The sequence below is a fragment of the Dipteris shenzhenensis genome, chromosome 13, assembly GCF_047967505.1.
Source record: "Dipteris shenzhenensis isolate YYH24624 ecotype China chromosome 13, Dip_SZ_1.0, whole genome shotgun sequence".
Classification (NCBI taxonomy): Eukaryota; Viridiplantae; Streptophyta; class Polypodiopsida; order Gleicheniales; family Dipteridaceae; genus Dipteris; species Dipteris shenzhenensis.
The window spans coordinates 46,631,714-46,654,956 of NC_141608.1; the positions used below are offsets into that span (position 1 = coordinate 46,631,714).

General features: G+C 47.5%; 1 protein-coding gene across 2 annotated transcripts in view; it reads left to right on the forward strand.

Annotated features, from left to right (window-relative positions):
• LOC147895481 (uncharacterized) overlaps positions 1-23,243 on the forward strand; it is a 138,718-nt gene that overhangs the window by 101,005 nt on the left and 14,470 nt on the right. For both annotated transcript variants that reach the window (XM_087384029.1, XM_087384030.1), the window contains exons 9-10: positions 17,771-17,848; positions 17,937-17,993. In XM_087384029.1, the coding sequence (XP_087240155.1) occupies positions 17,771-17,848; positions 17,937-17,993 (135 nt within the window). The remainder of the gene's footprint in view (positions 1-17,770; positions 17,849-17,936; positions 17,994-23,243) is intronic.

Sequence of the window (23,243 nt, forward strand, 5' to 3'; positions counted from 1 at the left end):
GTATGCTATCACTAGTGCATCTGCATCTGTTGATTGCCTCACTATCCCCAACTCTGCTGCAACCATCCCTGGCACTATGAGAGAGTCATCATCGACATCTAGCAGGCCAACCTGTGTGTTGGGGTCGAGCGTGTGGTCAAAGTGGATCTGGACACGAGTAGGTGCAGGAGGAGCTCTCTCAACAACTAGCATGGTGACCGAGATGCCGAAGACCAAGTATGTATGGTCAACACCAAGAGGGGAGGCGGGCACAGAGCAATCGAGTATCCATGAAACAAAAGCTAGTGGGCCTCTCAGGTAGTCCACTGTGCTCAACCCTCCGCTAGATGAGAGCCACCTCTCGAGGCCATTATATATAATCGGGTCATGGACAGCTCCCATCTCAAGCAAATGACGCCCATATCCTGTCACATGATGTATCTGTTGAGTGCCTCACTATGCCAAACTCTACTGGGTCCAGCTCTGGTACAATAAGGGATGCAAAATCTAGTAGACCCACTTGCTTGCCATGTGTGTCTGCATTGAAGTCACCGAGGAGGAGGAAGTCTCCCTGCTGCTGGGAGAACTCCTTGATGTCATCGAAGATCTGCAATGAAAAGAGGTCGTGTCTCAAAATGGAGCCGTATCCACATGTGTCGTGCATGTTCCTCTCTCCGTACTACAAATATGAGCGGTCTCAGGTGTAGTTTGAAGAGGGTTGCCACTTTGCCAGAACCTCTAGTTCCGCTGTCCCATGTCATTTCTTTCCTGTGTGCTGACTCCCAAGCATACCCTGTCACTGTAGGCAGCCCTCTCTCAGGGCTCTCATGTGTCTCGGTATAAAAAATCAGGTCTCTATCAATGTAGGTCTCCAAGAAGCCCCCAGGGTCATACCAGAGAGTGCCATTACAGTTCCACACTGCCATTTTCAGCGTGTTTTGTGCTCTCGCCTCAGGAGGCAAACACCGTCATGTGCTGTTTTCTGCCCTCCCTTCTCTCTCTCCATTTTCTGCATTTTCTGCCCTCTCCTCTCTTTCTGCACTCTCTCGAATAATCACCTTCCCGTCCTTGTAAGCTGCCCACTTCCCTTCTTGCCTTGCTGCCATAACTCACACCATTCCTGCCCTCCTATGCTCTTGTTGTAGGAGTGTGAGGTCATCATCTAAAAAGATTCTGGTGCCCTTCAGTGCAGCTCTCATATCCATGAGGGTGGATGTGTCAATAATTGTCTGCATCTTTATCACCATGGGCCTAGCTGGCACATCAGCTTTACCTACCCTCCAGGCTGATTCACAAGTCAGGTTGACACCCATTTTCTCAAACAGCACCTTGGCATCTGACATAGGGGTGTCACCCACTGTTAGGCCTCTTACCAATACATTCATGGCTTTGCTACTGCGTCTTTTTTCCTCATGCCGCTTTGGAATCTCATCTAGTCGGTCATTGATAGGTCGCTCCCCCGAAAGGGTGCTGCATACATGGTTGTTGTAATGAAGGGGGAAAAGGGCCAAGTTACAAGCCCTTTTGAGGCCCTTTAGGTGGAAAATGTGGAGGGACTATAAAAGTCCCCATCCACCCCCTACTATGTACTTTTTGATGTGACATCTAATCCTATCTACTCTTCCACATCCTTCCTGCCACCTACTCCATACTCTCTCTCTCTCTCTCTCTCTCTCTCTCTCTCTCTCTCTCTCTCTCTCTCTCTCTCCGCCCTCGACGCCCTCCCCGCTGCCCTCGACGCCCTCCCCGCACGCCCTCGCTGCCCCTCGATGCCCCCCCCGCTGCCCCTCTCGCTGCCCTCGGCGCCCCCCCGCTTCCCCTCTCGCCCCCCCCGCTGCCCTCGATGCCCCCCTCGCTGCCCTCGACGCGACACCCCCTCTGTCCCTCTCGCTGCCCCTCAACGCCCCCCCCGCTGCCCCCTCGTCGCTCCGCCTCCCCCTCTCTCGTCGCCCCCTCCCTCGTTGCTCAGTCCCCCCCTCTCGTGTAGCTCTACTCTACTCCCCTCCCGTAGCTCCACTCTGCCTCCCTCCTCCCGTAGCTCCACTCTACTCCCCACCCCCCTCCCACAGCCTCTGCACCACCCCCCCCTCCCGTAGCCTCTGCCCCACACCCTCCCGCAGCCTTCCCGTGGTTTGAGGGCCCTTGTCTGCTGCAAGCCTTGGCTTGCCACTGGCCTTGCGCAGGCCTGCGCACCCCTACAGCAATGCTGCACAAGATCTGCCTCCCCTGGAAATCGTGCACTTGAACAAGTCCTACAATGGCCCAGAAACCCAAACAGTCTCCGAAGCCAATCGTGGGAGAGATCACAAAGCGAATCTCCAAGAGTGGATTAGCAATTGACAGCCAACCAGCCCTGAAAACATCGGGTGCAATGGACACCAATGCAGTTCTTTCTCCCGTAGCCATCATCTCTACTCCAATCACTGCCCCCCCCACCACTGTACCACTCAGCCTGCCCCCCACAGGAGAGGGTCACAGTCCCTCACCCCCCACACAGCTTCCTTCTGTCTCCACCACTCTTATGTCCCCCCTTCCCCTCACCCAGCAGCCTTTCTCCACTCCTCTGCCATATACAGCTAGCCTATCGCCCACGCCTCCACAACCATACGCCATGTCCCAGTTCGCACCCCCCCGGGTCCCACTTGAGACGATAGATTACATCTTTGCGGAGCTACATCGACTACGGGATCACACCGTAGCACAAGACCAACTTATTTAGAGCATGCGCCAGGAGATCACTCACCTCCGTCAGGAGGTTGTCTCTCTCACTGCTACAGTCACAACGGCTCCGCGCACTACACCAGAGGTAGAGGAGCGGATCGCTACTATCCAGACTGCTATTGCGGAGACTACCAGGTGGGTGGACGTTGCGAGACGGGCACCCAAAGCAGCAGTCTCAGCCACCATCGCCGAGCAGGAACAGAGGGCCAGTAAGGCTCTCAACATCCGAGTACGAGGTATCCCCCGCGCAGATTCACTCACCCCCTTAGCGGACGCGACTGCTTTTGTGACCTCTACCCTCGGCCTCGTCGAGCATGGGATTGAGCATGCATGGCGCACAGGACGGGATCCCACGCGCCCACAGCCACTCATCATCCGATTCAAGGATACTCAGACTCGACTTGCAGCACTCAGGCAGCGTGCTACACTACGGGACCACCCTACTATCTTCATGGATGAGGATCTCACACCTATGCAGGTGGAAGAGCGGCGCACCCTGCTTCAGCATCGAGATGTAGCCCGTCAGGAGGGGAAGTGGGCTGTCGTCCGAGATGGCCGCGTGTTAGTTGGCCCCCGCCGCCGAGCCCCACCAGGTACTCTAGACATGGTAGCAGACTCCCCCCCCAAATAGGGAGACATGGTCTATGAGACTCAGACTCAGCACACAGTACCCTTGGCATGCACCGTATGGAACTGTAATGGTACCCTCTGGTCTGACCCTGGGAACTTCTCAGAGTCATACACTGGACGCGACATCGCTTTCTATACAGAGACACATGAGAGCCCCGAGCGCCGTCACCCCTTGGTCAGTGGCTATACCTGGGAGTCAGTATTGCGTGAGGAGACCAGATATACTGGGGGGGTCAGAGGGTCAGGCGGGGTTGCAGTACTCCTTCGCTCAGCGCTCACGAGCTTGACATCCGTGGTTAGACGGGATGCCCATGCCCGTTACCTATGGCTCCGATTCCGACGCCCCTCCACACGCGACCTCTTTATTGCAGTCTGCTATTTTCCTCCAGAGACGTCACATTTCGCATGGATGCTTCGCGAGGACACAGGGGTATCCCCCTATCTAGATCTCTACTCAGACATTGTGGAGTTCTCCAGACGCGGAGAGGTCCTCCTAGTTGGGGATTTCAACGCAAGGACAGGTGCACATCAGACATCACTCCTAGATTTCCACTCAGATCCGGTCCTATTACCTGAGATGGACACAGAGGACTCGGGCTTCCCTCGCTCCTCGGCCGACAGTCGTGCTCCCGTTACTGGGTATGGGCAGGCTCTTTTGGACCTTGGACGTATACATGATCTGGTCATCTACAATGGACTAGATCGGTGGCCTGCCTCCTCTGGTTTCACATGTTTCCCACATGGCGGAGGAGCCAGTGTCGTCGACTATATTCTGGAATCTCCTGCTTTAGCCCCACAGATCACTGACTTCCGCACTGCACCCTTACCCCAAGGAGCCGATCACACTTACCTTTTCTTTCATATACTTGCGTCCCGAGCCCCTTCCAGCCACACCCCGCACTATACTACCTATCATGATATACACTTCGATCATAACCTCTCACCTGATTACTCAGCCCACCTAGCCTCCCTCCTCAGACACATAGGCACCATACCCTCTCTAGATCACCGAGCCACCCTTATCACCCACTCCCTTCACAATGCAGCCCGCCACATCTTTCCTTCCACTGCCCGGTCCACCCGCCCTCCACCCGCTGGCTCTACCCCTTGCAACAAATGGTATGATGACGAGTGCAAAGCATTACGCCGCACACTCCGACTCACAACCCAGTGAAACGCTAGGGCCAACCCACGTCTCACCAAGGATTATCGTCGACTAGTCCGTCGCAAGAAGCTAGCCTTCCTGTGCCAGAATGAGGATCAGAATGAGGATACGCTACTGAACATTCTGTTTAGTAGCAACTCCAAGGATTTCTGGAGGAAATTCCTAGAACGCCGATCCCCTTCCCCCCTCACGGACACTTCCCTCTGGCACACCTACGCACGCACACTCTATGATATCCCTGATCAGCCCCCCCCCCCCCCCCCCGACCTCTCAGCCACCCCCCGCCCCGCTTCTTGTATCCTCTTCACAACCCAGGGAGTCACCCACGCAGCACATAACCTTCATAACAGTCGAGCTAAGGATCATGAGGGCCTATGCACAGAGTTTGTTGCCTACAGCATCAAAACTCTAGCCCCCATCTTGGCAACGCTGTTCAATGAAGCTGTCTGTCACGGGTTCCCCAAAGCCTGGACCCTGAACACTATCACACCCATCCACAAAGCAGGAGATCCCATGGATCCAGGGAATTACAAGACCATCATGGTTGGACATGTTATGTCCAAGATCTATGCATCAGTGTTAGATGGCGAGGTCAGTGCTCACGCAGAGATACAGGGGCTCAGGGCATCCGGACAAGCCGGCTTCAGGATGGATCACTCGACTTACGATCACATTTTTACACTTAGAGGGATCATTGAGGAGGCCAGACACAGGAGACAGAGAGTATATTGTTGCTTTGTGGATTTCCGCAAGGCATTCGACACCGTTCCCCGCGCCCGACTCATCAGACGTCTGCAGGAGTTAGGCTACGACTCGGCGATTATCTGGGCAGTAGTAGCTCTCTATGAGCGGGTGATGGGGCAGGTCAGGATTGGCACCAGCTGGACCCCAGAGATCACGAGTACTATCGGAGTCAAACAAGGATGTCCCTTGTCACCAACTCTATTTGGCCTCTACATCGACGAGCTCGAGACCACCATCAGGACACTCGGAGGTGCAGGCTGCTCTCTTGCGGGGACTGCCATCCAGATTCTCCTATACGCAGATGATGTAGTACTACTATCCTCTTCTGCTACTGGTCTTCAGCGACACTTGGATGGACTTCAGGCCTTCTGTGATACACATGACTTGAAGGTCAACCTTGGGAAAACCAAGGTGATGATCTTCAACACTTCCAGACCCGCTATGCATCGAGAGCAGTTCCTCTTCGCCGGCGACCCTATTGAGATAGTTGACTCCTACACATACTTGGGCGTTGTCTTCTCAGGCCCGATCTTCACGATGCGCCCGGCCATGCAGGCCAGGATCAGCCGGGGATACGCCGCTCTTGCCAGGCTGGAGCGACAGTGCTACCACTCCCACTTCCAGGACCCGCGGACCAAGTCTCTTCTTTTTGATTCGTTGGTCAGCCCAGCAGGCATGTATGGTAGCCCTTGGTGGGGAGTCGACCTTTCAGACACAGAGTGGGCTCGAGTTGAGCGCCTGCAGATACTGATGTTTGCTCGGATGATCCGTAGCAAACCATCGGTACCACACCAGATCATTCCAGCAGAGTTCGGCGCCTCACCCCTACAGCTTGATGCGGCTTTTCAGGCTATCACCTACCTCCACAGAGTCAGGGATTTTGGCTCCTCCGCTGACGGTCGCCTCCGCCTACCTTGGTTAGCCCTACCCTCCTCTATGGCCTTATCCGTTGATGGGGACCAGCGATGTTGGTATAGTCGTCTTTCCAGTTGGTTCACCCGACTGGTTAGACCGGTTGCCTCCTTTTCAGTACAGCCTCGACGCTCCACCATCTCCCCTCTCCCCCACTGACCAGGAGGTCAACCGGCTCATTCGGGCGGATCTGCTCCAGCTCCACACCTGGCGGACATGGTTTCTTCACTCCGAGCTTCCTGTGAAGCTCGACTTCTACCGCCGACACTGCCTCCAGATCTCACAGGAGGGCTTCATCACACCTCCGGGTTACACACAACTTCATCTACCACATGCGCTCCGGATCTCCCTCGGTCAGTTTAGGGTCTCGTCACACCGATTACGGATCGAGAGTGAACGTGCTAAGGGTATCCCATGAGAGGACCGCCTTTGCCCACTTTGCGACTTACAGGAGATCGAGTCGGAGGAGCATTTTGCTTTCAGATGTCGTATCTATTATGCCATTCGAGGCCGAACCACTGCCTCTTCCGCAACGGATTCGGTTCCCTCTCACACATGCTACAATTCCCGGATCAGCGGTGCCTTGCCGCTTTCTTACATGAGATGACCCGCCACCGAGATACTTCTCTCCGAGCACGGCGACACGAGCAGCACACACAGCGTGAGGATATCCAGCGGCCTATCACTGACTTCTTTCAGCCACAGGATACCTCTTCTCAGTCTAGCCGACGACGCGGACGTGAGCGAGAGCCAGAGTCACGACAGCTGCGTCAGCGGACAGATTCACACATCCAGGTCCATGACATCTCGTCTCTGCTCTCGGCCTGCCCCACTGGGGTTACCGTTGCCCTCATCCACAGGGCCACCCACCGCCCCCGACGACCGAGCTCGACTAGGCCGTGTGACGTCAGAGGCCAATCATTTATCGTAGGGTTTTTTCCGACTTCCCATTTGATGGCCCCTCTATGATTGGTCTTTGACGATCACCACCTGCACATGTATACTGTATCTCCCCCCTCTGCCCCACTTTTTTGTGCCCCCCCCTTCTTCTTCTTTGTATCATCTGGAGGTAGACACATATTTTTTGTATCAGGACTAGACACATAGTCCTTCATAACCTCTTTTTTTGTAGAAACGGTTGGTTGGCCCGTTTTGAGACCACCACCGTTATGCTCATTGTATCAGTTATCTTTAGTCTCATAGACCTTCACGGTCTCCCAAAGACTTTAATAAACTTTCTTTCTTTCTTTCTCTCTCCTACCTCATTCTCTCACTCTTGCCCCTCCTCTTCCTCCTTAAATCCTCTCTCTCTCTCCCTTCTGCTCCTTTATCCCCTTTCTCCGTTATGCTCATTGTATCAGTTATCTTTAGTCTCATAGACCTTCACGGTCTCCCAAAGACTTTAATAAACTTTCTTTCTTTCTTTCTCTCTCCTACCTCATTCTCTCACTCCTGCCCCTCCTCTTCCTCCTTAAATCCTATCTCTCTCTCCCTTCTGCTCCTTTATCCCCTTTCTCCAAATCTGTCCCTATCCATTTTCTACATTAGTATCAAAGCACCGATTCGGGCATCACTGCTTCCCCTTAACCTTTTAGTCCGTGCCAAATTGATAGCATTGCAACGCACGATGGACTGGTCAAGTGCAAGGCTGTTGTAACCGAATCATTTGGAGTAACCTTGTTCAAACCAGTAGCTACGCCCCCCCTACCAATAGCAGGTTGCACGGAATTTTTATAGGCCCAAATGGTGCAAGACGGGGTCGTTTGTATGTGGGCAGCTTAAAAATGTAAAAAAACGCCGAAATCAGACCTCAAAAAGTAAAAAAACAGCCGCTGGACTGTTTTTATGCTTAAAAAATAGGTTTTTGGAGATGAAATGAGGCACCGGACTAAGTTGGAGCAAAATGGTAGGTAGGAGCAATGGCTGAGCACGAGGGGAGGCAAGTAGGAGCAAGAGAACCTGCTTTGATACCACTGTTGGGTGCGGGAAGCAATGGTATGTGAGTGGAATGCAAGGGAGCAGACAACAAGCTGAAGCAAAAGTGAGTACTTGCAAATGGATAATGAGGAAGTACAAAGGAGTGGCCTATATGGCCCCAAGTCAACCATATGGTTGACCAGTGAATTCAAACTAAGGATTGACCGAGTCCTAAGACTAGCCTACAACGCCATACCAGAGCTAAGTGCTCACATTTAGACACCTTTCTGCCTTTTTTCAAAAAAATCATAGTAAAAAAATTCAAAGCGCTACTACTGCTATCCCTCTTCATGAGCACGTTCCTCCTCCTGCCTCCTTGCTCCCATTAGGCTCTTTCTACCTATTTCTGCTGATGCTCCTTCCACCCTTCTTGGTCCTCTCATCTTTCCTTCCACCCTTCCGATCCCTCCCGCCTTCCCTTCCGTCATCCTTGCTCCTTCTGCCCCCCTTCTTGGCTGTCCTACATGTCCTTCTGCTGCCTATCCTTCCTCCCTTCATGCCTCTCCTTTGCCTCACCTGTCCCCTCCCACCTACCTTTTGCCTTGCTTGTCCTCTCCCGCATGCCCTCTATCTCGCCCAACCCCTCCCACCTGTCCTTGCTGCTTGCCACCTCCCCCCCTACCTTCCATTCTTGCCTCTCCTTTCTCCCTTGACCTTCCTTTCCTCTGCCCTTTTCCCTCAACCTGCGTCTATCTGTGCCCCTTCCCTCCTCCTTTGTCCCTTCTTGTAGCCTCTCTTCTAGTTTCTCCAAGGTCACCCCTAGGATCATGTGACATGGACCCTTGCACTTGGGTGCAAGGGACACCTAGCTACATTGACAATTGCTAGTAGATCCCTAATCTAGGTGATTTGTCGTACGCGTGAACCCATTGTGAGTCCTAGTCCAGGGACAGTTAGGCACGAAACATGTAGGTCAGTCTCTCAAGCCTTAGTCCAGTCCTCATTCACTGGTACCCACTGGAGAACTCAATAGGGTAGGTTACCATCTTAGGGTTTAAAAATGAATGAAATGCTATGTCAATGTTCCATCCAAGACTAGTTCAAGATATGTAGAAAGATTCTTATCAAAAAGATATATTGATTAGTACATCAGAGAGCTTATGGAAATCAAATAACAATCTAGGCTGTCTGGAATTTCAAATAGTCTATTTGCAATCTGGTGCATCTTTGAAGAGATTCCTTACCTTATTGGCTGCCTAGTCCTGAAGGCAGTAAAGGTTTTATTGGCAAGAAGCTGCCAACCATGCTGTGTTTTCTTAGTTCCCACAATGTACAATATACACTTATCATTCTCCACCTTTTAGTTGCTGCATATTATAGAGTATCTGTCTTGCCTATTAATCCTTTGCTGTTATTGTTGCTACGATCCTCATTTTGCTGACAATGAGCCTTTTTCTGCTTACACATGCATTTTGGATTTTGTTTGTAGGTGGGATTCATATATGAATATGTACGTACACGTACATATGCATGTACGAATACAAATGGAAAGGACCTGCAATAGATGGGGTCTGCGACTACAATTTCCAATGACGGATGAGTTGTGCACAAAGCAATAAATTGAGTTGGCTCCGACTTGCACTCAAAAAACAAGAAACAGGTAATCAAATATCTGAGCTGATGAGCAAACAGAAGCTAAAGCTAGGGCAGTTGACTTCAACTTGTGTGAAGGCCTAGCCTCAAATTTTTCCTCTATCTTGTTGGAGTCTTCCAAGATCCATCAAATGACTTTTTGAGCTCTTGGAGTCTCATTTTCACGGCTGCATTTTGAGATTTAAGGGCTCCCAAGGAATCAGGATGTGTCCCATGAGTAACTCCACCTTGAAGGCTAGAATCTCTAGTTCCAAAGCCTTAATACATGATGTTTGATCATCTATGTCTTCGGAAGACCCATGGCTCTATGAGGCTGTGAGAAACCTGATACAATAAGCTGAAAGGGTGGAGCTACTAAGACGTGCATCATCACCCGTGCAAATGCTAAGTACTACATAGTCATAATATCATCAGTACTACATAGTCATAACATCAACAACATCATCATCATATCAAATCAGATCCAATGCCAAGTCTGGGCCGATACTGGAACCCCAAGAGTGAAAGTCACAATAGAACCAACGCGGTTGCGGCTATGTTGGTATTAGGTCAGAGATAGAATGCTGGTGGCTATCTGTGGGTGCAGTCCGACGTGACCTCCTAGCGATTGCTCTACATCCGGAAAAACATCTTTAAATTCAAACATTAAATCATTGAGAAGATTTATACTTTTTAACATTATCAAAAACAATATTACTTCTTTCCGATGCAGAAGACATAAAATCACCAATAAAAGTAAGTTCACAGAGACATACCTCACATTCTTCTTGGTGTAGTAGTCCTTCCAATTCCATCGAACAAATAAGAGGAGAGTTGGGCACATCTTGTTCTCCTTGAATCTCAAAGACTCTACTCTCTTTTTCAAACATAATAGAGTCATTAAGATAACTCCATTGTAAGCTATGTCCAAGACTATACAACCATTCTTGACCAAGCACTACATCTGTTCGATCGAGATGCATAATTTGGAAATCCAAGGCATCCTGATAGCCTTGAATATCCATCTCTACACCATGTATCATGGTGTCCCAAACTTTCTAATCACTGCCCTTTGCCAAAGAGACCACATATTTATGGGCACTTGGACACTTAGGCAATTTTAATTTCTTAACTAACGAGTAGTTCAAGAAATTATGTGTTACACTATCATCGACCATCACTCTTACCCTTTGTCCCTTTATTTTCCATTCATCCTCATTAAGTCATGAGGACCAAAGGTGGGCTGCCACATTGCCGATGATAGACAGCACATGTGGATGCTATCATACACCTCTACCTCAATGTACTTTTCAGTACCATTAAGTGGCAACACCTACACCGCATGTACTTGTTTTTGTGGAGGTCTATTTGGGGCTTTAGCTCCCACTTGTTTATTTTTAGGGTAGTTCCAAGCAGCATGGTCTTTGTCGAAGCATTTAAAGAAAAGATTTTCCTGTCTGGCTCTTTCATAATCCTCTTTCTTCAAGAGAGGATAATTTTGTGTTTGAGGTTTCTTAGGTAGTACCTGAGGAACCTACTTCTTAAAGTGCCCCTTCCTTTTCAAATTGGGAAATTTGAAAAACTTAGGAACAAAACGTGTTTGCTCTGAAGTTCCAACTTTGGATTTCCCCGTCATATCGTTGTATATTTGGGCATACTTAATTGCTTCCTCAAAGGTTTTGGGAGAATTTCTTTTCACCTCAACCTTGTAAATGTCTTTGAGACCTCTCACGAAACCCCTTATCTTCTGGAATTCATCAATTCCTTAAAGCTTAAGGATTGCCTCCCTATAGTTCACTATATACTGGATTAGAGTGCTTTTACCCATAGTGCAATTATCCCAAGTCTCCCATGCTCTTTCTAATTCATTTTTTGGTAAAAACTCTTTTAAAAAGGCTTGTTCAAACTCAGCCCAATACCTAGGAATTCTATCATTTTCTCTGAGGCTCATCCACCATTTATAGGCCTTGTTTCCAAAGGAAAGACTTGCTTCCACGACTTGATTTTTAGGAGGAGTATTCTTGAGTTGATGGAAGTTTTACCACTTTTGCAAGAACGTATTAATCACATCTTTAATACGCTCCTTTTCTTTCCCATTGAAAATTGGCGGTTTCAAGTCCTTAAGAATATTAGAGGTTTCTCTAAGTCGAGAGGTGGACCTCTCAACTTGATTAGGAGTCGGTGATTTTTCCGTAGGAGTTACCGATTGAGAATTGGCTAACTTGGTTATGGCTTCAGCTAGGATTTTTAATGTATCGCTAATAGTTCCCAATTGTGTTTCCATATTTTGCGTTCGAGTTTCAAATTTAGTGAATTCCATATACGGAATTTCATAATCACCGTAGTCTATGTCCTCCATTTCCATGTTATACTCTTGAGTTTCATTTTGTACTTTCTCATGTATTTTCTCTCTAGCTATAGCTTTTCCTTTTCTATCCCTTTCCTCGCTCTCCCTAACCATTTCATCTCTTTTTGGAGTTGACATTTTCAAATGCGACTTTTCCAGATTTTTATAAAGCATAAAGCTTTATCAAGAGAAAAATATGATTGCCACTTCCCTGGAATTTGCTTGATGGCCTTGGATTTATCTTCTCGCTTTCTTTGATTCACGATCTTCACTTTCGATTCCGCTTTTGCGCTTCCCTCAATCTTGAACTCCGATCCTCTTTCTTTTAATGATGGTGAGGGTTTAACTTGGAAGGAAGTGATCCTGGATAATGAGGATCTTTGAGAAAGAAAGAAAGAAAAGAAATTTTATTAGAGTCTTCGGAAGACCGATGGGTCCATGAGACTGAAAGAAAACCTGATAAAGATCACAGTAAGGGTGGAGCTACTGAAACGAGCATCATCACCCATGCTAAATCCTAAGTCTGATCATACATAATCAAATACATCTAGATGTAACAATGAAAAGAAAAAGACTGGAGCGTAGCGGAATCCTCCGTATGTCATGTTGCCCTGACTGGTGCATAGCCGGTGATGGGACACTGGTGCCTGTCAAGGGGTGCCGTGCATCTCGGTCTCCTAGACGAGGCTTGACGCAAGACCAGAGCCACCGTGACTCCCGTGGGATGTATCTCGGGTCTAAACAATGATGGGAGGTCCCCCAGAGTGATCTGTGTGTCCCCTCGATGTCTCGTGTGTCGTGCTCCGATCGTCAAGTCGGCGTCTCTGTCACGTCTGCGGCTAGAGATTGGACGATCAATGTCACTCGATGGGAAGAACTCTGTGATCCTGCTCTGAGAGGTGTCTGATGATGTGGCCAAGCCCCATTGCCTGAGTAAGTACTCTCTGTGTTGGACCCCCTCGTGAATGAAGGCAGCGAGGCATCTCTGATCTGGGTAGGTGAGAAATCTGGAAAGGAGCCCGGAGCCGTCTCTAAAGAGACAATGGTAGCAACCTCGGATCTTGTAGTACAATGGGCACCTGAAAATAAAATATTGCTCCGACTCAACCTCTTGACAGTCGCACAATATGCATAAGCGATGCTCCCTAGGGATCTCCTCTGCTTTGCCGCTCTCTATGCGGAGGCAGTGTGATGATACCCGAAACTGTCCGATGGAGACCCATAGTGAGTGAGGCATATGAAGACCCTGGAGGTGTGATGAATCCCTCCTCCGAAATACGAAGACAGTAATCTCTGTAGAAACTCAGCTTCACTGGAAGCTCCCTCGGCTCCAACCAGGTCCTAAAGGTGTGTAGCTGTAGGAGATCCTCTCGAATGACCTGGTTGGTGTGTGGCCCGATCGGGATGGTGGTTGGGAGTACTGGAGGGGCATCTAAAGTGTACTGAAAAGGAGGTATCCTATCGATGTGAAACCCTAGTCTCACAAACCATCTGTGAGTCCATGCATACCATCATCGCTCGTCTCCCTCTGTTGCCAACCTCATGGAGGAATCGAGAGCCAACCATGGCAACCTCTGTCTCCCTGATGTGTAGTCCCCATATGATCTAACCCGGTATAGATATGTGATGGTCTGAAAGGTTGCATCTAGCTGGAGTGGAGAAGCACCAAACTTGGCTTGAATGATGTGATGTGGTACAGACGGTTTCCCCCGGATCATCCATGAGAGCATGAGGATTTGCAGGCGCTCTACCCATGTCCGCTCTATCTCTGACATGTCAGGTCCCCAACAAGGGCTGCCATACATACCGGCTGGTCGGACCAAGGAGTCGAAGAGAAGAGCCTTGGTCCGAGGGTTCTAGAAGTGGGAGTGGAAGCATTGTCTCTCTAGCCGAGCCAGTGAGGTGTATCCCCTACTCAGTCTGGCCTGCATCGCTGGTCTCATCGTGAAGATCGGGCTGGAGAAGATGACCTCCAAGTAAGTGTCTGAGGATACAATCTCAACTGGTGACCCACCGAAAGTGAACTTCTTCCATTGCATGTTTGCTCGAGAGGTGTTAAAGATCATGACCTTGGTCTAGCCAAGGTTGACCTCCAAATCATGGGATAAACAAAAAGCCTGCAGTGCATCCAGGTGTTGCTAGAGTCCCTCGGGTGTGGACGACAAGAGTGCCATATCATCTGCATAAAGAAGAATCCTGATGGTGATCCTGGCAAGTGAGCAACCGGTTCCTCCGAATGCCCCCATGAAAGTCTCAAGCTCATCGATGTAGAGGCCAAACAAGGTCGGTGATAAGGGACAACCCTGTTTGACCCCTATGGTACTCAAGATCTCATCTGTCCAACATGCGTCTGCCCAAACTCGGCCTGAGACTCTCTCATAAAGTGCCATGACTGCCCATATGATCTCGTGATTAAATCCCTGTGTCTATAGGCGTGTGATGAGACAAGCTCGAGGTACTGTGTCAAAGGCTTTGCGGAAATCCACGAAGCAACAATATACCCTCTCCTTCCGTGATCTGGCCTCCTCAATGACACTCCTGAGTGTGAGTATGTGATCCATAGTCCCATGGTCTCACCTGAAACTGGCCTAACCCTCTGCTTAGAGCCCTCTCATCTCTGCGAACAGGCTGACCAACGCATTTAATACAGTTGCATAGACTTGGACATCACATGTCCAATCATGATAGTTTTGTAGTTACTCGGGTCCATGGGATCCCCTGCCTTGTGCATGGGGGTGATGGTGTTGAGTGTCCAAGTGCAGGGGAGCCAAGGCAAACAGCGTCATTGAATAGCTTTGCTAGGATCGGGGCTAAAGTGTCGATTCCATATGCGATAAACTCAATGCATAGCCCCTCCTGATCCTTAGCTTGGCCATTGTGCAGTTTCAATGTTGCGTCCTTGACTCCCCCTCTGGTGAACAATGTGCAAGTGATGGGGCGAGGTGTGTGTATGAGATCTGGAGTGGGCTGGTGTGGGACATCATAAAGATGGTGTGCATACGTGTGCCAGACTCTCATGTCGGTGAGGGGTGATGGAGACCTACGCTCAAGGAACCTCTGCCAAAAAACCTTAGAGTTGTTGATGTACAAGATGTTCAGCAGCTCCTCTTTATTTTGATGAAGAAATGCCTGCTGCTTTCAATGTACGAGACGTCGGTACTTGCGTACCGTGTCTGGTGTGTTCGGGAGGTAACATCAGGTTTCAAGTCAGAGCTGTCGGCGATAAGCCTTGCACTCCGCATCGTACCAATTGTTGCAGAGTACAGAACCAAGAGGTGGTGGTCTAGTGGACCGTGTGGTGTGGGGAAAGATTTGGAGGGCAGTCTCGTGGAGTGTGCGACTAATCAGGGTAGCACAGTCCTCTATGAGTGGTATGTGATCGATGTAGGTTAGGAGTCTGTTTAGGCATCTAGAGTAGGCTGGTAAGAGGTGGTGATCAAAGTGTATGTCGTGGTAGGTGTCGTGCTTCCTATGTGGTGTGTGTGGTGTGGCTAAGCGTGGGGTGGCGATAGTGAAGAATAGGTATGTGTGATCAGCTCCTGGAGGGAGTGGTGCTACGGTGAAGTCGGTGATACATGAAGTGAAGGTAGGGGATCCCATGATGTAATCTACTACACTAGTGCCCCCCCCCATGTGGGAAGCAAGTAAAACCACATGAGGAGGGCCATAGGTCAAGTCCGTTGTAGATGATGAGATCATGCATCCTGCCCAAATCAAGGAGCGCGTGTCCATATGGTGTAACCGGCCCGTGTCGGTCCGATGAGGTCCTAGTCATACCTGCTCCGTCCAGGTCTATGTCTGGTAGCATGATAGAGTCGTCTCAAAAGTCCAGGAGTGGTGCCTGGCGTGTGCTCATCATGGCGTTGAAGTCCCCAATAAGGAGAACTTCCGTGCGGGCTGAAAGGTCTAGGATATCCTGATGTAAGGGTGCATATGGCGATGTCTCACCCTCCTCTCGTGCCACTCTAGCAAAGTGGGATGTGTTTGGCGAGAAGTAGCATATTGCTATGAAAAGGTCACGGGTGTCTGTGCGTCGGATCCGGATCCACATGAATCGGGAGTGTGCGTCCTTCCTTTCAATGGAGATGGCTCCAGCGAGTGAAGACTTGTACAATACTGCGACCCCGCCTAATTCTCGGACTCCTCCTGTATCCCTTGTCTCCTCCCTGAAAGCTGACTCCCATGTGTAGCCACTGACTATCGGTAGTGGACGCTCTAGGCTCTGGTGTGTCTCCGTGTAAAAGACTTTGTCTCGTCCTGTATAAGACTCCGAGAAGTTCCTTGGGTCCGACCATAAGGTACCATTACAATTCCAAATGGTGCAGGCTAGGGTCTCAGAAACCTGAGTCTCATAGGCCCCATCCTCCTAGGGGGTACAAGTGGGAGCCCAACGGGTCCTGGTCAACAACCTACCATCTCGTACCACGGCCCATTTCCCCTCCTTGCGGGCAACATCCCGTTGCTGTAGAAGAACTCATCGCTCCTCAATCTGTAGTGGTGTCAAATCCTCGTCCATGGACAGGGTGGGATGCTCTCGTAGGGCGGCTCGGCGTCGGAGTGTCGCTAGTCGAGCATGTGAATTTCTGAAGCGAATGACTAGGGGCTGCTCTCGGTTGGGGTCTCTCCCGATCTATGCCATGGTCGGGGACCCCCATGGTGGTGGTCACAAAGGTGATCGCCTCCTCCATGGGCGTCGTAGTGGTGCTAGTGCTGTCTCGCGTGATCCCTCGTATCCGGATGTTGAGGGCCTTCGAAGCCCTCTGCTGCTGCTCCAGTATGGCGGCTGAAACGATTGCCTTTGCGGGCTCCCGTTTCGCCACGTCCACCCTTTTAGTCGTCTCTGCTATAGCCGCCTGTATCGTGGCTATTTGTGCCTCCATCTTTGTGGTTAGGGTCCCTCCAGGGGCTGCTCTAAGAATCCCGAGCTCCTCTCGAAGCTGTGTGATGTCGTGTCTGAGTCCCTGGATAAGGGTGCCCTACTCGTGTATAATGCGGCCTGGCTCCTGGGTGTATCGGGCCGTCCACTGATTTACTGCAATGCCTCTATGGATAGAAAGCCAAAATAAAAGAGTGATTTTTCTTTTTCTTGAGAGACTTCCAGAGCCTTCTCTAAAAGGTTTTTGAAAACCAATGAGAGGCTCTGGAGGGCTTCAAGCCCTTGACCTGAGCTGAAACCTCCTAGCATTGCTAACAGTGTATGGAAGAATGGGAGCTCTTCTCATGGTTTCTTGCATCAATCCACTCCATTTCCTAGGACCCCACTCCTTCCCCTTCATCTTTTCATTGACAAATCTCAAAATATTCAGTCTTTATTTGCTATACAAATATCAAATATTGAAATAAAAGTGTTAACAAATAATTAGTCTGCCATGATGTGACCTACCATGCTCTATATTTGATCAATCTTCCTGTTTTGTATGTTGTGAAAAGATTAAAGCTGAGAAACGACGTAATCTAGAGGAAAATAAGCATGCAAATTAGTTTGCAAAAGAGTATCTATTCTTAATTAAGGGCATATTTTGATCCTTGATCATCCTTGGATTCCAAAAGTGATCTTGCTAGCAAGTGTGTATAGGATTGTGCATATCATCGACAATCAATCTATCCATTTTCATGCAATGAAATGATTCATTCTAAAGAGAGGAATGCTATAAAGGATTGAAGCACACATATCCTTTTGTGTAATATTTTGCTGTTCTAATGTTCAGAAGTTATTTTGGTAGGTTGGTGCGTCAGCCGGATTTCAAGATGCTTTCCTTGGAGGGTGGCCACTTCTTGGTTTCATCTTTATACTTATATTTGTAAGTGGAATGATATAAACCAGCAAATCATGGGAGTATATTGCTGAATTCAATGAGGTTAACAAATATGTGGATTGATTTTTTACAGGTACACTTGGGCGTAATATTGTCTCTTGGAGGCTGGTCTAAACTACCAATGCGTACGGTGGGTTTGATCCTTTTAGTTTTCGTCCAAGGGTTTAATCATTACTCAAGCATCAAACTAGAGTCTTTTATTCCCGCCGTAAAATAGACTTCTATTAGGTATGAAAGAAATGGGCAAGTCAAAAGCACTCAAGGCACACATACATCATGCAGAAAGAAACCACCATATCACTTTTCTCCAAAAAAAAATAAATAAATAAAAGAAAAAAATATCACTTTTCTCAAAAAAAAAGAAAAGAAACCACCACTCAAAAATAGACTTTAATAAGTACGAAAGAAAGAGCCAAGTGGAAAGTACCCAAGGCACAGTTGCATCATACAGAGAGTGAGAAAGTACTGGTAAAGTACCACTTAGAATATATAAGCATATGCAAATCCCAGAAGAAGCCAGGATTGTGGCTGAAAATGCCAAAGCAGGACAGTAAGAGACTCAAAGAAGGGGCTGCCTATCTACTCTCTGAGAAAGAGTGTCCTCGCTGAAATAAATCTTTAAGTCCCATGCATCCTAGTCCAGATAACCATCAAGGTCTGTACAATATCTGTGCAAATGCTAGCCATGGTATGAGCTGGGCCTCCACATAAGTGGGAGGACGTTTGTACAAAGAGGCAGGAGCAGTGTCAAGCCAACATAACTCTATAAAAAGATGCCAGACCATGTCAAGAAGAGACCTGACCCTCATTAAATACATGAGAGCCTGTCAAAGAGAGCCAAGGCACCAAGTCCCAAATGATGAGAGCAAGGTGGAGCAAAATGTGCCCAAAGTACAACAATCCTATTCCAATAATCTTGTCCAGTTTGCATTCCCAGAAACAATGCTGAATAGACTCATCAGCAGTCAAGCACTGAAGGAAGGGTCAGCTCCAAAAGTGTTCCTCCAATTATTCAGTGCAATTATTTCATGAATGAAGAGCCAGGAGAAAAGAGTGACTTTCCTGTTCCTGAGGAATTTCCAAAGTCTTCTCCAAAAAGACATGTGCAATTCTGGAGTGATTTAAAGGCTCTCCGAATGATGAACTCTATGTGGTCTCCAAAGTATGGAAGGCTTTTGAAGCGATTGACTGCATCAATCCTCTCCCATTCACCTGATTCCAATTGAAGTAACTTTACAGGAACGCCCTCATAGAGCAATGCCTCCAAATAAATATTTCGGCGCTTCTTGTGTATTGATTTCTATTCTATAGATGAGATCCTGTGTGGCTTTACATCTGTGCATTCTCTCTCAGATTTGAAAGTGTTTTCTATTTCTTCTTCTATCTACACAAGTCAATAAGCAGATTTGTAGTCTTGTAAATCTTCCGTATTAGATGTCTTGCGCTTTAAGTTGGTACATTGTTATATCTACACATTGTGTCCATCTTTGCTATGTACTAGATGATTGTAGGTATGTTTTCCAACATGGTATTAGAGCCAAGGTGGTGAACATCCTTGGTGGCAAAGCAAGGTCACATACTCAATTCGCCAAGACAATTGAAATGGAGGCCTTTGCTCCATGAAAGAAAGGTGACTTCATTTTAGAAGATGTGCTGTGATAGAAGAGTCTTGCAGTAAGTTTGAGTTCAATTGATATTTCAGGAATCTAAATGATACTCATAATGACTCATTTGCCAATTCCTAATTTCAGGGAGAAGGGGATGCTGGATGGAAAATTTACTCGACCCCGAAGATCAAGTTGAGGAGTCAGATGGTGATGGGGGAACTCTGGTAAATGACTGATTGTGTCGAGGTCAAGCATGTGGACCTTAAAGGCACAACGGGCAAGGTGGTGATGAAGATGGATTTCGATGGTATCAAAGAGTAGGCCTCAAAGATGCTGAGGCCTTGCCAATGATAATCGGGATGACTGTAGATTCAGTACTTCTGCACATTCAATTGGGTGGAGACGACAAATGAGGCTTGGAAGATCTTAAAGGATTTGTATGAGACCAACAACATGGCACAGATATTGACTCTCCAGAATTAGGTATTCTCAATGACATCATGAGAGGGAGCTCCATCAATGATCATCTGATCAAGGTGAAGATGCTCAAGGTTCAACTTGCAGCTGTGCTCTAGAAGGTTGATAGCAATGGGCTTGCCATGCTATTTCTTAATCGATGCAAATAACCTAAAGACCTAGTGAGAGAGACCGTACCATGTCCATTGACATGCTGGTATGGGCAGTTCTTTCGATTTGAGTGTCCCGTATGATGTCCTCACTTGGTGGGAGTCTGACCTGTTATGCTAAATAGGGAAGGGGGATACATTCTAACTATAGCCCCTACTTTATACCAAGAGATTGCAGATGATGATTGACTCTATTATGTACGATGGGAGATGATAAGAGTGACCAAGCAACCAAGCAAACAATTGTTTATTGACCCCCATTTAGCTAGACTGTAGGAGCATTTGCAATGCTAGCCTTGGCCTTGGGGGAGGGAGGGGGCTAAGGAGTGGTTTTGGCCTGCCTAGACTAGGAAGCCTATATAGTTTGCATAGATGCTCTTCTTCTCTTATACCATTCATATGGACAGGCAGATATTTGTATCTAGTGGCTCCTCTAGCTAGTAGTTTCTCATTGAAACCATTCGTTAGAAGAACATAGCTTGAGGAGGAGACTACATGGAGTTTCATCAAGGTGTGATTCAGGGTTCGGCCATGGAAGATCTCCTACTTCTTTTGGGTTTTGGCACCTGTTGTCATTGTGTACATGTTGACAATCTAGAGATGAAGTCGGATTGCTTATGGAGCTATCCCAGAGTTCTGGGATCATACCGATGTTCACCCAAGACCTTTTCACATTTTATGACAACTTGGTAAGTATCACTTGGAGGATGGTAGCATGGCTCATAGAGGTGGTTTCTATCACTTACTCATTGAGCAAGGACACAATCGAAGTACAAGGAGATCATCACCATTCCTAGGCCACGGCTCTCTCATCCACTAGAGGATAATGTCTAGGAGATAGCATCACTGCACGGCATGTCTGGGTTGCATGATGCTGATGGAATATGGAAGAAAGAACTAGAACTAGAAACTAGAAATGAGATGACAAGACTGAAAAATAAGAAATACCTTGAGAAGAGTGTAGACAAGACACAAGTTAGACTGATAGATTACAATGATGTGACCCATTGAATATATGGGCCAAAGTACAAGACATAAAGCAAGAGTGCTTATGGGATAATTGTAGAAGTGCCACATGGCACACACTCAAGACATAAAGACTAGACTTAGACTTAGACTTATGTAGACTAGGAAATAGTACTTAGTGTGCACTTATCTCCAACAGATGCAACCTTCTAATGGGGGAAGTAGACACGACCTATTGCCACCCTTGCCAACATTTGGCTTTGATATAGTTACCTTGCGCTTGACCTGGGAGCAAGGTAATAATGAGGGCTCTATGAAGATATGGAAGCACCATGGAGCGGTTCAAGGCTTGGATTACAAGTAATCTTTACATTCTCATGGATCAAGGTATACGTTGGTCCTAGAGTCCACAACGTTAGCTCTTAGCACTTACCTTAGGCAATGAGGTGAACGTCTTGAGAAGCAGGCTGTAATGTAGCCAATCTTCCCTTTTCTTGTCACCACATTTGCAGATAGCTTGATTTTCAAGCATACTACAGAAGGTTCTTTTTCTAGAGAAGAAAAAAGAGAGAGAGAGGAATTAGGAAGTGAGAGACTATGAACATAAGTTAGCAAAAGGAAGTCTTAAAATAGCTTTCTTCCTTTGTTCCTATTAGAATAGTGTTGTATTCTCATGTTAGTTTTATCAACCACTCCTCTTCTCACATCTAGTAGTCCCATGTCTTTCTCTCTAATCAGACATCACCATTGAACATGTCAAACTCTCCTACATAGCCCAAGCTTACTTGTTGTGTACACGTGGCGGACATTTCTTCCTCTTCATCATCAATACTTGCCTTCGCTTACCTATCATATGCCTTCTCACTATTCATGGCCGTGGCACAGAGTTGAGGATCACAGAAGAGAGATTTAAGATTTTATGGGGGGAGAGAGTAGTAGACACGTCTAAAAAAAGAGTGGCTACTTTCCCTTTCCTCGTACATTGGTTATGGACTTGCGTTCTAACTAATGAAAAGGCTAACTTTGAGACTAGGTGTTGCAGATGGTATTAGGAAAACTACAAGGTAGCAAGGGCACGTAAGAGGTATAGGTGGTGCCTTCATGTCTCCTGTCACTTATTTCTTTTTTTCACTTGTTAATGTCTATGGTTAAGATACTCAATGTTGTGATTTCTTTGAGGCTTGACCTCCCCATGTTTGATGAGTTGTCTTTTTTTGTTTTTATTATGTTCCTTCTCTTGCATTCTCTTATGTTTCTCATCCATGTTTTTATTTTACCTCTTTTATATCTATGGTCTAGGGCCATCCTTTGAACATCTTTGGCATGTTGGACACTTGCCCTAATGGTCTCCCCAAGTAGTGGCTAATAATAAATTCGGATTATGACCCCTCCTGTCTCTTATGAAAAGAAAGACAATGACTACACATCTTGTCTTTGTGCACCTAATTTTACACCCGCTTATCTTCTTTCTCATTTCTTCACATAGTTAAGTTCATAATGTCCTACATTTTTATGATTCTTCTTCTCGTGGGATCACAATTTGCTATAACTTCTTACCTATTATCATTCTTCTTAGGAATGGTAATAGCGTAATATATAAATCAGGCCTCTCCTATGCTTGTCAGAGTCGTGCTTACACATAAGCGTGATTTCCAGTCGAATAACTTAATAAACTTATAATTTTAGATTTTTATAAATTCCACATAAAAATACCACAACTTTAAATGCATTCACACCACATAACAACAGAAAAAATAAAAGAGATAGAGACAAGTACACTGGCACTCGACTGGGAGAATGAGGCCACTCCCCCAAACTGGGTAAACCCTATTGTATTTTTTAATATTCAATGATGATTAGCCTCACTACAATGGTAGTATAGATCTTCGGACAAAACCCCCTTTGGGAAATCCATAGTTCTAGTCCAAGACTCATATATAGAACCATTACGATGATCTTCCTTTTAAACTTTTGGAGTCAGATGTACATATGACTGAGAATCATCCAAGAAAGTAGCCATTGGCAGCCCCTGACCCAGTTCCAGGTGGAGAAAGCCACATAAATGGTCTTGATCCCATTTATCCCTGAAACAAAGGAAACTTAGATTCCACCTGTTAGGGTTAGTATAGAAAACCTTAGACTCTAGAACACATGGCCCATAACAGAAGTGGTTAGCGTTTC